Source organism: Myotis brandtii, unplaced genomic scaffold, assembly GCF_000412655.1.
Source record: "Myotis brandtii unplaced genomic scaffold, ASM41265v1 scaffold250, whole genome shotgun sequence".
Taxonomy (NCBI): Eukaryota; Metazoa; Chordata; class Mammalia; order Chiroptera; family Vespertilionidae; genus Myotis; species Myotis brandtii.
The window spans coordinates 3,198,601-3,211,600 of NW_005359478.1; the positions used below are offsets into that span (position 1 = coordinate 3,198,601).

At 49.5% G+C, this 13,000-nt stretch overlaps 2 protein-coding genes across 8 annotated transcripts in view; both read right to left on the reverse strand.

Moving 5' to 3' along the window:
- ARHGEF11 (Rho guanine nucleotide exchange factor (GEF) 11) overlaps nt 1–13,000 on the reverse strand; it is an 84,363-nt gene that overhangs the window by 19,940 nt on the left and 51,423 nt on the right. For all 7 annotated transcript variants that reach the window (XM_014540857.1, XM_014540860.1, XM_014540858.1 and 4 more), the window contains 9 exons: nt 11,812–11,949; nt 8,914–8,988; nt 8,597–8,698; nt 7,389–7,487; nt 6,064–6,106; nt 4,903–4,999; nt 4,639–4,761; nt 1,470–1,493; nt 192–339 (listed from right to left, as the gene is read on the reverse strand). In XM_014540857.1, the coding sequence (XP_014396343.1) occupies nt 192–339; nt 1,470–1,493; nt 4,639–4,761; nt 4,903–4,999; nt 6,064–6,106; nt 7,389–7,487; nt 8,597–8,698; nt 8,914–8,988; nt 11,812–11,949 (849 nt within the window). The remainder of the gene's footprint in view (nt 1–191; nt 340–1,469; nt 1,494–4,638; nt 4,762–4,902; nt 5,000–6,063; nt 6,107–7,388; nt 7,488–8,596; nt 8,699–8,913; nt 8,989–11,811; nt 11,950–13,000) is intronic.
- LOC102248732 (60S ribosomal protein L36a-like) lies at nt 1,512–3,480 on the reverse strand. The gene has a single exon (XM_005867610.2). The coding sequence runs from the start codon at nt 3,280–3,282 to the stop codon at nt 2,965–2,967; it is 318 nt and encodes a 105-aa protein (XP_005867672.1). The 5' UTR covers nt 3,283–3,480; the 3' UTR covers nt 1,512–2,964.

Sequence of the window (13,000 nt, forward strand, 5' to 3'; positions counted from 1 at the left end):
AAACTTCGTGGCCCATGCGCAGAAGTCGGTATTTTGTGGAAGAGCCACACTCAAGGGGCCAAAGAGCCGCATGTGGCTCTCGAGCAGCAGTTTGCCGACCACTGAGCTAGATCCTCCAAAAGGGCTTTCTAATCTGCCTCAGTGCAGAGAACTGTGTCAAGAGAAGACACTTTCTAGGGGAGCTCTGTTACCTTCTTGGTCTTCGGGAAGAAGGGCAGCCACTTGTCCTTGTCAGGAGCAGACAACGGGGCCTTCTCAGCCGTGCTGGAAGACCGTGCCTCTCGAAGCCGGATCCCAGCATGGCTCATGTAGGTGTTGAGGGCGAAGTCCATGGGGGCGCTGGAAGACAGGAGCGGGGTGCTGTCCCAGAGAGCTCAGTCATGTCTCTGCCAGCACAGGGAAGGGTAAGAATGCTGCTTTGGTTCCTCACCACCACCCAGTAGGGTGGTAAAGCGGCAGGTAGGGGCCAGGGCAGTCAGAGGGAGGTCTGGAATATTCAAACAGGGCAGCAGGCAGAAGCTGGCTACAAGTCTTAGCTGCCATGACTCCCAGGAGAAATTGTACTTTTCCTGAGCAGAATTCTTCCTAACACAGGGATAGTGGTCAGTGGAAGGACATGCCGGTTCCCTACAATGGAAGCAAACCAGCCGTGGGAAGGCCTGGGGGGCCAGGGGAGGCCCCAGTTCATGTCCTCAGGCACTTACTTGGGGGAGGAGTGGCACAGGGAGGGGGAGAAACGCCAACCGGTCTCTTCTAAGGCAGAATGTCCTCGCCACCCTCCCTCAGCCAAGTACAGAGAAAGGACGGAAAGGAGCTGTCAAGTAGCTTTCAGTTGCCACAGATAAAACTGTCCAGAGCTCTGTGTTTAAAAATGGATTTGGCTCAATTTGGTAGATTATCCACTTTGTGGGTTCAGTGCAGCAAATGCTACTGCCCTGGTCTTCCTTCCTCTTAAACAGACTTCTAACCCCATCCCTTCTCCCTTATGAAGTGTGCATGCTCAGAGCATACAGGCTCACTTTAACACTGGCTGCTGAGAAACAAAGATCTGTATCCAGACTGCAAAAAATAATCATAGTATGTGCCAAGAGAGAAAGCATGCTGTAGTCAGCTCCCTTCTGTAGGCGCTGCTTTCACAGGCCGTCCTATCACCCTTACTTCTCTAGGTAGGTTAGGAGAAAAAAGTGGGAGGGAGATCAGGGCTAATTTGGGTGAAGGGATGCAAGGTATGGGAATACTGTGAGCGATGGCAGTTCAGCGTCTTCACACTGAGAAGCAGACCCCACCCCAGGCAGCGATCCTGAGTATTAGGGGCCTGGACTCATGAGCTGGCTGCGTGGTGACACAGACTCCTGGGACAGGCGGTGACCCCACAATGCTGGGGACTCTCCTGTGATTGGCAGAGACGGAAAAGCACAGCAGCTCAACCCCATGCCTCCCCACCTTGAAACTACACCAGACTCACTCACCTCCTGTCTTCCTCGTATTTGAACCTGGAACAAAAGAAAGAACAGATGACTCAGACGGCAAGGGCAGTGGCTCCTCCGCCGGTGCAGACTGGGAGGAAGGGAGTGTGGGGAGGAGGGAGGAGGATGGTGAAAAGGTCGGGTGTGACTTTGGGTCTCAGCTCTGAGCCAGTGTGGGCTCAGGAGAGGAGGGTCCTCATTCTCCTGAGGGACTCCATCCACAGTTTTAACGACGATGTCCTTCTAGCTAATGGGGGGGAATGTGCAAATCCAGCCTCCTGCCTGGTACCTGTTTCAGCCTCTGAAGTTATTATGGAGGAAGAGGCGCTTCCGATTGTGTCCACCTAGAACTAAAGGAGGGGTTGGGCTGACAAAGAGGTCAGAGGAAAGACAGTGAGAGAGCAAGATAATACCTTAGGACTTAACTCAAAGAAACCTATTTAAAAGAGGTGAATAAATAGTAACCGAAACTTCTATTTGAGTGTTAACTATGGGCCCAGCACTATCCTAACCTACTGACAAGTATTAACTCATCTAATTCTCAAAATAACCCATGAGTAGGTCTATGTGATGAGACTGAAGCTCCATTGCTTTAAATGGAAACCATTAGAAGTGGGTTATTATGCTGTCTGTAATAATCCCAAATAATTTCGTGATGCTCCAATCTCAGAATGGGCTCAGTCAGGTTTTGCCTCCGTCCCTGGACTGGTTGGGTGATTACTGCCATTTGATTGTGAGGGAAGCTAAGGCCCAGGAGGATTCAGGGCCTGGCTGAAGGTCAGAGGGCTGTTTTCAGAGAATATGCCTTCCCTGTCTGATCTCATCTAGTCTCAACTCCATCCAGCCCAGACCTCTTACCAAACACCAGCTTCATATGTGCAGCTGCTACTCAAATCTCCAGTTTGATGCCTAAAAACCATCTCCTGTCCATCTGCGCCCCCAACAGTCTATGTCATAGACTCTATGACAAAACTGCTCCACACAGCCGTCCCTATCCTGAGCGATGGCTCCTTCCTTCGGCCTTTTAGTAGCTTAGGTTAGAAAACCATGGAGTCTTCCTTGACTTTTTAAAAGAAATCCTGTTTGCTCCACTGTCAGAACAGACTGAGAATGACGTCTTTCCACAACTTCCAAGGCCGCCACCGTGGGCCACGCCCCCACTGCATGGCTTTGGGAACTGACTTCCCTGTCTGGACCCTTCCTTGCTCTCCCACCTCCCTCCACCCACTCGAGTCTCTCACAGCTCCAATGGCTTCCCAGTCACAGGTGTGAGGTGGTGGACCCCCGTGACCTCTCGGACTTTAGCACCATCTGAATCTGCTCTGGCCACACTGGTCTGCCGTTCTTCAAATATGTCAAGCACATTCCTACTTTGCCCTGGCTGCTGTCTCTGCCTGTGACGCTCTTTCCCAATTGTCTTCAAGGATAACTCCCCACTTTTTTTTTTTTGAAGTGAACATACCATGATTTTGTCATATAATCAAACAAAATATGAAGCTTAGAACTGAATCACTTGACCCTTTCTCTTATCTTCTCCCAATTCAAAATGCTTACATCTCTTAATAGCCAGTATTCTCTTAGATCTGCAGTTAGGCTCAACGCATTCAAGCCTCAGCACAATCTTCTTTGTAGTTTTAGCCTTTTCTCGGAAAATCGGCTTAGTCTGCCCACCATAGCCACTTTGCTTCCCGTCATAACGCCGCTTTCCCTGTGCATACAGAGAAGCCTTGCCCTTCTTGTACTGTGTTACTTTGTGGGGTTGATGCTTGCCACACTTCTTACAGAAAGTTCGGCGGGTTTTAGGAACATTCACCATGTCTGCGGGAGCTATCAGCAGGGAAAGGGACTCCCCACTTTCTTAAAGACTCGCCCCCAGCTCTGGAGCTCCTGCCCCCCTGGAGCCTGCTCTATGCCCCGCCACCTCCCAGCACCTACTATTTTCCAAACTACTATATAATTCACTTACTTTTTATATGTGCTCTATCTTCCCACTATAACAGCGCCACAAGAAGCGTCGTTTGGGTTACTAATGTATCCCAGGAGCATAGAACAGTGCTAGGCACACAGTAAAGACTTCAGAAATAGTTGCTGAACTGAAAAATCAGTGTTAGTAGAGACTATGGAGATTGTCTAGTCTGACTTTTGCCATTTTATAAGTGAGACTAAAGGAGATGAAATGGCTTGAACAAGGTCACACGACTACTGAGTTAAGAAGCAGCACTGGGGTGAATCTACCTCTAAGCCTGAAGTGTCCCCACAAAGCCACCACAGGAGCCTGCACACTTTAGAGAAGGGGACTGGAAAGGAGCAAGCACAGCAGCTCTGCCAGAGGCTCTTTAACACGGTCAGTTAGGCGAGTCTGCTGTAAGCCAGTTCTATCCATCTCCTCAAGTAACTTGATCCATTGGAGACGCAGTGTGCCTCTCAGGCTCAGTCAGATATGATCTTAGGGACAGGAAGGGAGACCAGTCAGGCAGAGGGCTGGGAAGGGGAAGCAGAAAGCTCACTGCCCAGCTAGTGTGGCTCGGCTGGGTGTGTCCAGTGCACCAAAAGGTCACTGGTTCGATTCCCAGTCAGGGCACATGCCTAGGTTGCGGGCTCAATCCCCAGTAGGGGGCGTGCAGGAGACAATCAATAGATATGTTTCTCTCTCCCACCCTCTCACTTTCTCTATCTCTAAAATCAATTAAAAAAAGAAAGAAAGAGGGAAAGAAAGCAAGCTCACGGCACTCCTAGAGCCCGTGGTTTGTCAGAACCACCCCATGACTGTCAGGACCCTGGGTTCTGCAACTCCCTTGAAAGACCATCAGCCCTCAGCCTGTGAAGTGCAGCCCCGTCTTTCAGCAGAAGGAGAATCAGACAAGAAGTGAAAGAGGAGAGGTTGGTAAACAGACCCACAAAATGACAACCTAGCCCTACCTGGTTTGGCTCAGTGGATAGAGCGTCAGCCTGCAGACTGAAGGGCCCAGGTTCGATTCCAGGTCAGGGCACATGCCCAGTGTGGGGGCTTGATCCCCAGTAGGGGGCATGCGGAAGGCAGCCGATCAATGATTCTCTATCATCATTGATGTTTCTATCTCTCTCTCCCTCTGCCTCCCTCTCTGAAATAAATAAAATTATATATAAAAAAAGTCAACCTATTCAGGGGGTAGTAGTGGAACTGGAGACTCACAGAATATCTCCCAGGGCAGCCAGCTGCTTCTCAGCCACTTGGCGCTCTCGGAGAGGGTTCCCATCCAGGTCCAGCAGGTCATTTTCACCGTACAGGCTGCCCAGTCCCAGAGTGCGCTTCGTTCTGAGCCAGAGAGACACAAATGTACACAAATGCTTGACAGACAGATACCAAGAAATGTGAGACAGACACACACACACAGATACACACATCACAGGGGAAAGAACAGGGGTGAGGAGCAGAGGGAGGAGAGGGTCAGGCCACCTGTAGTCCTGGATCTGCTCCTGGATCTCCGGCATGGCTGCCTCCTGAGCCTCACAGAGAACGCAGCGCAAGTCCTCGCCACTCCGTAAGCGCAAGTCTGTGGTGGGAGCCAGAGACAGAAATGGGGGAGGACGTTGGGGAGGAGGAGATTACATTAGTGGAGCGTGTCAAAGGGAGGGAGGCACAGGCGGGAGGCTAGCTTTCTGCCCTCCTGTTAGCCAAAGGAAGCGGGGCCTGGACCTAGCAGGCATCCCCGAGTTGAGGACTAAAATCCCGATGAGCAAGTCCCAAGGCAAGGACGAGACTATTTTCTGGGTGTTCTGCGCTCTATTAAGTGGAGAAATAGTAAAGCCCCGCTCTTGGGCTGCGTCTAGACACCAGGGGCACGCGTTTGAGAGGCTCACACTCCTCCTAGGCCCCAGGGCCAGCTCACAGCACTTCATATGAAACCCATTCCCCCCAAACACTGCACACGGTCTCTCCTGCCCTGGCATCTAGCTTCACGCAGCCATGGCCAAGTTCCTGGCAGTGGTGGCTCCCTCTCTGCTTTTAAGAATCTCTGCTCACCCTCTCGCCTGTGCCCATGAGCTTTCCTTCCTGTCACCCTCTCTCCAAAGGCAGCTTCGAATTCTATCTTCTGGAAAACTGGCTGGGATCCACCCCTCAGGCTGGTGACCGGAGACAGGAAGGGAGCCAAGTGCTCACCCAGTTCGCTCCAGGCCAGCTGTGGTCAGCACTAGTTGAGGAACGTACAAAAACACCCTGAGATCCCAGCTCTGTGGGTGGGGTGGTGAGGCCCTGGTTTCCGTGCTTTTAAAGAGTTCCCTAAGCGATTCTGGTGACCGAGCAGGCTTAGGAATCCCTCACTGCATCCAGTTCTCTCTCTGTACAGCTGACCCAACTGAGGCCCAGAAAGGTCACAGGGAAGGTTGGCAGAAATGAGCCCAGGTCTCCTAAGCAAGTTGTGTCTTCCTGTGACGAGCTCCACCAGGCAGCGAGCTCCGGGCAGGGCCTGTCCCGTTGGTGTGAGCAGTGCTGCAGGAACTGTCATTCCCCCGATCCGAGGGCAGCTGCTCGGGGCAGGGACTGGGCCCCTCTGCTCTGCAGCCTCCCGAGCACCCAGGACAAGACGGGCACTAACTGACCAATGAGCCAACTTACCGATTTCAGCCTGTAACGCCTCTGGGACCTTCACTCTCAGTGGCTAAAAAACAGAAGAGGGGGGCAGAAGTGGTGAGGTCACACCCCCCCAGGGGACGTGGGAGACAGCACTGCCTTCTCTCCCTTTCCCTACATCTATCCGGCACTCCTCTCACCATCCCCCAACCTGTACACCTGAATTCCAGGCTAGGGCTTTTGGAGAAATGGAATCTGAGAATACAGAGTAAGCCGGTTCTATACTGAGGGTGGGACATGCAGTTTCCTCACTCTTATTTCAAGGACATCAGAGTGCATGGGATGGATGTTCCAAAAAAGTGACTGCTGCTAACACAGCAGCAAGGGAGACCCTTTATTAGGCTGTTGGATGGACTGCCCTCCCTGCGCTCCCAGGGAAATCGGTCCTATGTTACCCAGTCGTCCTCTGAGCATGTTCTGGCTTTTGCTCTGAGTACCTGACAGCTGGGGTGGTTCCACAACAACCAACAGGGACCAACCTGCAGCTCTAATCTCCTTATTCAAGATCCATCTAAGGGGAAAAAATGAAAATCTTGAGGAAAAACAGTTCATTTCTTCACTCATTAGTCCTAGCAGCCAGATGAAGAAAGTCACGTTGGAATTGGCTTAATCAGATCAGAAGGTCTAAGATGGGAGCTGCCGCCAGCCGGGTCCCTGCAGCATCCTTGGGAACGAAGCCCAGATGCGGTGCTCACCTGTCCCCCGTGCTCTGGGCTGTCCTCCCTCTGGACTCTGCCTGAGGGCAGTCAGAGCAAGTCAGGCTGGCTCATCTGATGTCTCTGGGCCTATTTCTTAATACGAGGGATGAGCGAGGCAGGAAGGGCTGGGGGCACTATTCCAGGAGGGAATGTGTATTCCATTGTGGTGCATGCGGAACTAAAGAGGTTTCCAGAGCAGAGCAGCCCTGAGAGGGCAGAGCGAGAACAGAATCCGGGAGTCTCAACTTCTCAGCCCACACTTCTCTTTAAGAACCTGTTTGCAGCCTTGACCGGTTTGGCTCAGTGGATAAAGCGTCGGCCTGCGGACTGAAGGGTCACAGGTTCGATTCCAGTCAAGGGTATGTACCTTGGTTGCGGGCACATCCCCAGTGGGGAGTGTGCAGGAGGCAGCTGATCAATGTTTCTCTCTCATCGATGTTTCTAGCTCTCTATCCCTCTCCCTTCCTCTCTGTAAAAATCAATAAAATATATATTAAAAAAAATAAAAAAGAACCTGTTTGCATTTGGCCTGAATATTTTGCTGTTTTTCCTCTGTCTCTGAGTGGTCCAAAGAGTGTAATAAAATTGTAAACCAACCCATGACTGTCATACCGCATTTTTCTCTAGGAAAATATTCCAGATGTCTTTTCCCAAGCTTCGGGAATCCTTGGAGTGTGTCTGCTGATAAACTTCTGCACACAAGTAAAAAAGCTAGAGGAGAGGAAAAGATGGGTTAGAGAGAGAAAAAAAAAGATGGGTTAGTCCTCAACCAGGAGGGACTCTGCCCCCAGGAGGCCATTAGCAATGCCTGGAGACACCTGAGAGGTGCTACTGCTGTCTTGTTGGTAGATTCCAGTGAAGTGGCTAAATATCCTGTAATGCACACGATAGCCCCCCACAGCCGACAGTTCTACAGCTCAGAACGTCAGGCAGTGCGGAGGTTGAGGAACCCCAGCTTAGGGCGTTTCAGGAGCCTAAGGTAACCCCCTCTGCCTTTGCATGCACCATAGTCAACGCAACTGCCTCGACTCTGCACCCTGCCTACACCGGATGCTTCGTTCTTGCACTTGCTGACAGACGGTTTCCTAAGGACCCTGCTTTCTCGCTGTGACGGATGTACTCCATCTTCATTCAGGAATGCTGTTGAGACACCAGCCCTGGGGACTTACACACAGGTACTCAATGACATCTGCTGAGCAACTGGCTATTGACTCTGGCTTCTGAGAGTGGTGGCCGCCGCAGAAAGGAAAACCACTGCCCTTGCCGTGGGCAGGAAGGTCATTCTGCAGAGCAGACACCACGCTCTCTCCTTCATCCCGCTTCCTTTCTAAGCAGCTGAGCAGAATGAGAGCAGCTGGCAAGGCTGCTGGCTCTGAGCACTATCCCAGGGCACTCTGGCCTGTCACCTCCTAGTCCTTCTTGTCACCTTCAGATCCAGGGCCTTCTATTGCCTTGTCCCTCTGCCAGGCTATCTTGTAGTAACACCGTATATTTCCAAGGGCCACTCTCAACTCCCCTGTCAGTCTGTATCCACTTTCGTCCCAAAACCTCTAGAAGACCATCCCTTCCAAGCTGACCAAGAACGAGTCGTCCTGGCCTTGCTCTTGCTGCTCCACCCTATGCTGTTGATGTGCTTAGCAGTGAAGCCTCCCTTCCACTTAAGTTTCACCTCCTTTCTTATTTTATCCACGTCCTGAGATGCCTAACGGTGCCATGGAGCAGGGCCAGAGGTCACCTTCATTCAGGAATGTTGTTGAGACACCAGCTCTGCTGGTGAAGCACAAGCAGGCACCCAGTCAAGACGGACCCTCCTGACTTACCAGTGGGCTGGGGTCCGCCTGAGAGAAGATGTAACGTAGAAAAACCCCCAGGTGAGCTGGCCGTGACTTAAGTTTCTCAAGATCCTGGAATATGATGTCGCTCTGGAAGGCAGAAGGAGACTGGCTGGGGGCACAGTGGCAGGGTGCAGCAGCAGGGCCTGTGCCAGCTTAGTGCCCATGTTCTCGGCCTCCCAGGGTTTCTAAGTGGTGGCTCCCTCCTCCACATTCCCTCCCAGATGGTGTACTCAAACTGCCCCCAGTCGAGAGCAGCCGGTATGACAAAGAATGATGAAAGGAGAAAACCAGGAAACCGTTACCTCGTTGTTGAAATAACCCGGGTCATAATCTTCTTCTGGGCCAATAATTAAAGGCTTTGGGCTTTGATCTGCACCCTGGGGGAGAGAGCCGAGTTGTAGAGATGAGAGGTTAGAGGACAGGGGATCCAATCCCTTGATGGAGCCTGTTCAGTGAGAGCACAGGGCTGACAGGGAAAGCCACATGTGTCTGGCAAACGCTTCCATCTCACTACCTTCCCCAAATCTCAGAAAATAGAAAACATGATTTCCACTTGCAGGAAGTCAAGTGCATCTGGGGAGGAGGGGGGGGCAGAGCCGACTCAGAGGAGCCTGGTCACAGGACAGATGAAGATGGAAGTGAGAGAAAGTGCTCTCTTCCTGTTTGCGAAAGAACTGGAGAGGGAGTGTCCGCCAACAAAATAAGAACCTAGCTCCTGTTGGGTGCGGGCTTTGATGTTCTCCTAAACAGCCACCCCCACACTGAACACCCCCTGCAAGTCCAGCAGCTGCCACACTGCTACCTGACAGTTACTGTGTCTACTGGGGAGTTACTGACAGCACCTGCAGCTTGACCTGTCAGGAGGGCCTAGCAGTCCATGCCTACCTCCTTGAGCAAAAGGGGATGGAGCCCAGTTTCTCCAACACCATTTCCTTTGTTCAAGATCTATGGCAGACGTCCATTACCTGTCTAGAATCCCAAATTCTTCTATTGGCTTTTCTTTCTCTCCCTCTTATGCCAATTTTAATCACCTCTCTAACTGGTATGCCATCAATATTAGGTATGACGAGATTTCAAATTGCATACACTGTTCAGATGCTGCAATGAACAAGGCTTTCTCCTACAGGTTCCTTGCACGTTCAAAGCTTTTCTAGTAATTACATTTTTCTCTCAATTTAATCTACCTCATTTCTAGCAACTCCCCAACAAGGGCTCAGCTTCTGGAGCCCACCTAGGTTACTCAGGCCCACCTCTTTCCAGGCCTCAGATACTTCCTAATCACTGTCTAGGGGGGCTTTCCTCACAGTCCCTCCCTGTTACTCCTCATTCATCTTTGTTCTCCTGGGTATGTATAGACTCTAAGCCCAGAATCACTGAGTCACGAATGTGAGAGACCCGGAAGACACCTCAGAGCTCAGAGTCTAGCAACTCATTTATAAATGAGAAAGTGAGGCCCAGAGAGACTGAATGGAAGTGCAAAGCTGCAGAGTCAAGCCTGATGTGCTATATTTGTATATCTCAAAGGATCGGGGAGCGGGGGTTGGGGGGGGAGGTGGGGAGCGGTGCTATATGCCTCTACTTAGCTCTCAGAACCTGAAAGCACCAGGTTTTTGCTTGTTTGGGGGAGGATTTTTTTCTTTACATCTTTACAAATATATAGTTTTTCTGATTACAGAAGCAGAATATGCTTATTATAAAATAACCAAACATTTCAGGATTATGTAACAGAAAGTTCCCTTTGATCCCATGCCCTGCTGACAGTTTCATGGATAGTACAGGTTTCTCCAGACTCTTACTAACATAGATTATTAAGAAATTGAAACTATACTATATTTGCTCTTATCACTCAAAAATAGCAATTTAAATAGTTTTCAGAAGATGAACAGGTTCAGAGGAAGAAAAAATGGACTCCAAGACTGATTACTGCTCCTATTAGCCACCGACCAGAAACCCTCCCTCAGAACCGCATGTGAATCCGACCTCCCTCGGACCCTAACTTGGTCCTGCAATGCTACCAAGGGAGTGGGGAGGGGCACTCAGAGAGGGGCCAGGAGAGGAGCAGCCTGGGCTGGGGCTCAGGAGAACTAAGTTCTTGCCATTACCAAGCTGAGTCCTTGAACAGTCCCTTAGCCTTTATTTGCCTCACGTGTCTCACTTACAAATGGAGATATTGATGCCTATTTCCTTTCCTGATGGGGAAAATTAAATGAGGTATTTTTTCCTAAAGGATCTAGCACAGCAGCTGGTATACTAGGCATTTTAATACAAGGTAGGCCCATTTTCCCACCATTCTCCCTCCATGAGCTAGAAGTAACCAAACTCTATCCTACGGGTATAACTAAGGCATTAAATAGTGTGTGATACTGATTTTAATGTAAGGGAATGACAGAACTGCTTTAAAATAAACTGAAGTATAAACAAGTGAGTTAGCTTAAGGAAAAATATTATGTAACATTATACAACTGGCTTGAGACTATGGAAAAAATTATGGTGGTAGCAGATGAATTTTAAGAGACACTGTTTTACAAAACTCGGAGTTCTCTTTCCAGTGTCTCTAACAGGCAGTGACCTACCTTCTGCCTGAACAACAAGCAATTCCCTGGCTCTCAAGTCCGCCCATCCCATTGTCAGACAGCCGATTCCTGGAAAGCCTTTTGCACTGAGCAGAAACCTGTCTTCCTGAAATCTCCCTGGAACCCAGCTCTCCCCTTCAAAGCCGTGGCTTTAGGTCAGGCTTTGCAGGAGCTCAGGTTCCAGGGAAGTGCCCCTGACGGTGAGGAGAGGTTAATCGGGAAAGGTCCCAGGGTATCTGAGCTTTTATTTGTTCTCCATATTAGGGTGGCAAATAATAAGATCATGTTTACAAAAAGGACTTTGCTAAAGAAAGAGAAATGTACTATTACTATTCTGGAGAAACACTAAACAAACCTATTTCCTGTTTTATACAGACATTGACAGATCACCTATCCTCTCCTTAGACATCACTTCACTTCAGATGTATTCACTGACTCTTCACACAGAACTGAGATAGTCTTACTTTCCTGCACTCACTGATACCATGTTCTTTCTTTACTATTTATTCTCTAGGTAAATGTCTATCTCAAAACAGAGGTTTAGTTTGATTATTTAAGACTATGTACTGGTGACCCAGTTTTGGGAAAAGGGAAAGGAGGATTGCAGGGTGGCTGTGAATCACTCACCTGGTCGCTGGTGGGGGCGGCTGGTGCATCCGAGCCCTGCCACCTATGGTGCTGGGCCACCCTGGCCATGATCACAGGGGAGGTTCGAGGACTGTCTAATCCAGGGTCTGACAGCACTGAGTTCCGATTTATCAATGACTAAAGGAACAGAGAATTCTGTGAGAAGGAAACTCATCCAAAAGCTCTCAGACCTCAGCTCACCTGGTGGTAACACTCATCAGCTAATATGAATTCAGTACTGATTCTGTGCCTGGCACTGTTAACCTTGATTATATAGTACCTGACTTAATTCTCACAACAGTCCTCTGAGGGAGACACTATTGTTCCTCCTACTTTTCACACAAGGACACTTTTCACACTTGGAGCAGATATAAGACTTGCTGAAGGTCAGATAGCTACTCATGTGGTATTTCCACCTGGACAGTCTCACCCCACAGAAGGGTCACTGCATTAATCAGGGCCTCGGCACTAAGCTATGATGCCTCCCAGACGTCGAACCCTCAAGATCATGTAGATCATTTAGGACCCTCTGGCCCCTCTTCATGTCTTTCCTGTATGCTGGTCCTTTCACATACTTGCATCATCTTCCCCCAAATGGACAGGAGCAGTAAGGAAAGAAAATTCCAACTCTTATTTAAAATGAGGTTTTAAACATGTTTTAAATGACCGGTTCACATAATTAACCTGGTTAAGTATATACTTTGTGAACATCATTATTACATCTTTCATTCACTTGTATTTTTATATGCAAGTTTATATTTGCAGTTTACATATGCAAACTGAGAACACCTGGAAGAGGGCACTTGGAGGCCAAAGGGTGAACTCCTCTGACCACTCCAGGAAAGAAGTACAGAAAGATCTGAGACACAGAGAGAGAGACAACACTGCTTCTGCTGGGCAGGGTCACTGCATTAACTAAGGACGAGTTACTAGTACTTGCAGCCGGGCAGAAATGTGTTTTGGGCCAAGTCACCCGTTTTAGATTTCTGTCTCTGCTCTCTTACACTCAAAGGCTTGCTACAGATAATGACACGCCTCTCTCTCCACCCTACTTTTTTTTTTTTTGTTAATTCTCACCTGAGGATATTTTTCCATTGATATCTATTTTTTTAAAATATATTTTTATTGATTTCAGAGAGGAAGGGAGAGGGAGAGAGAGATGGAAACCTCCATGATGAGAGAATCATTG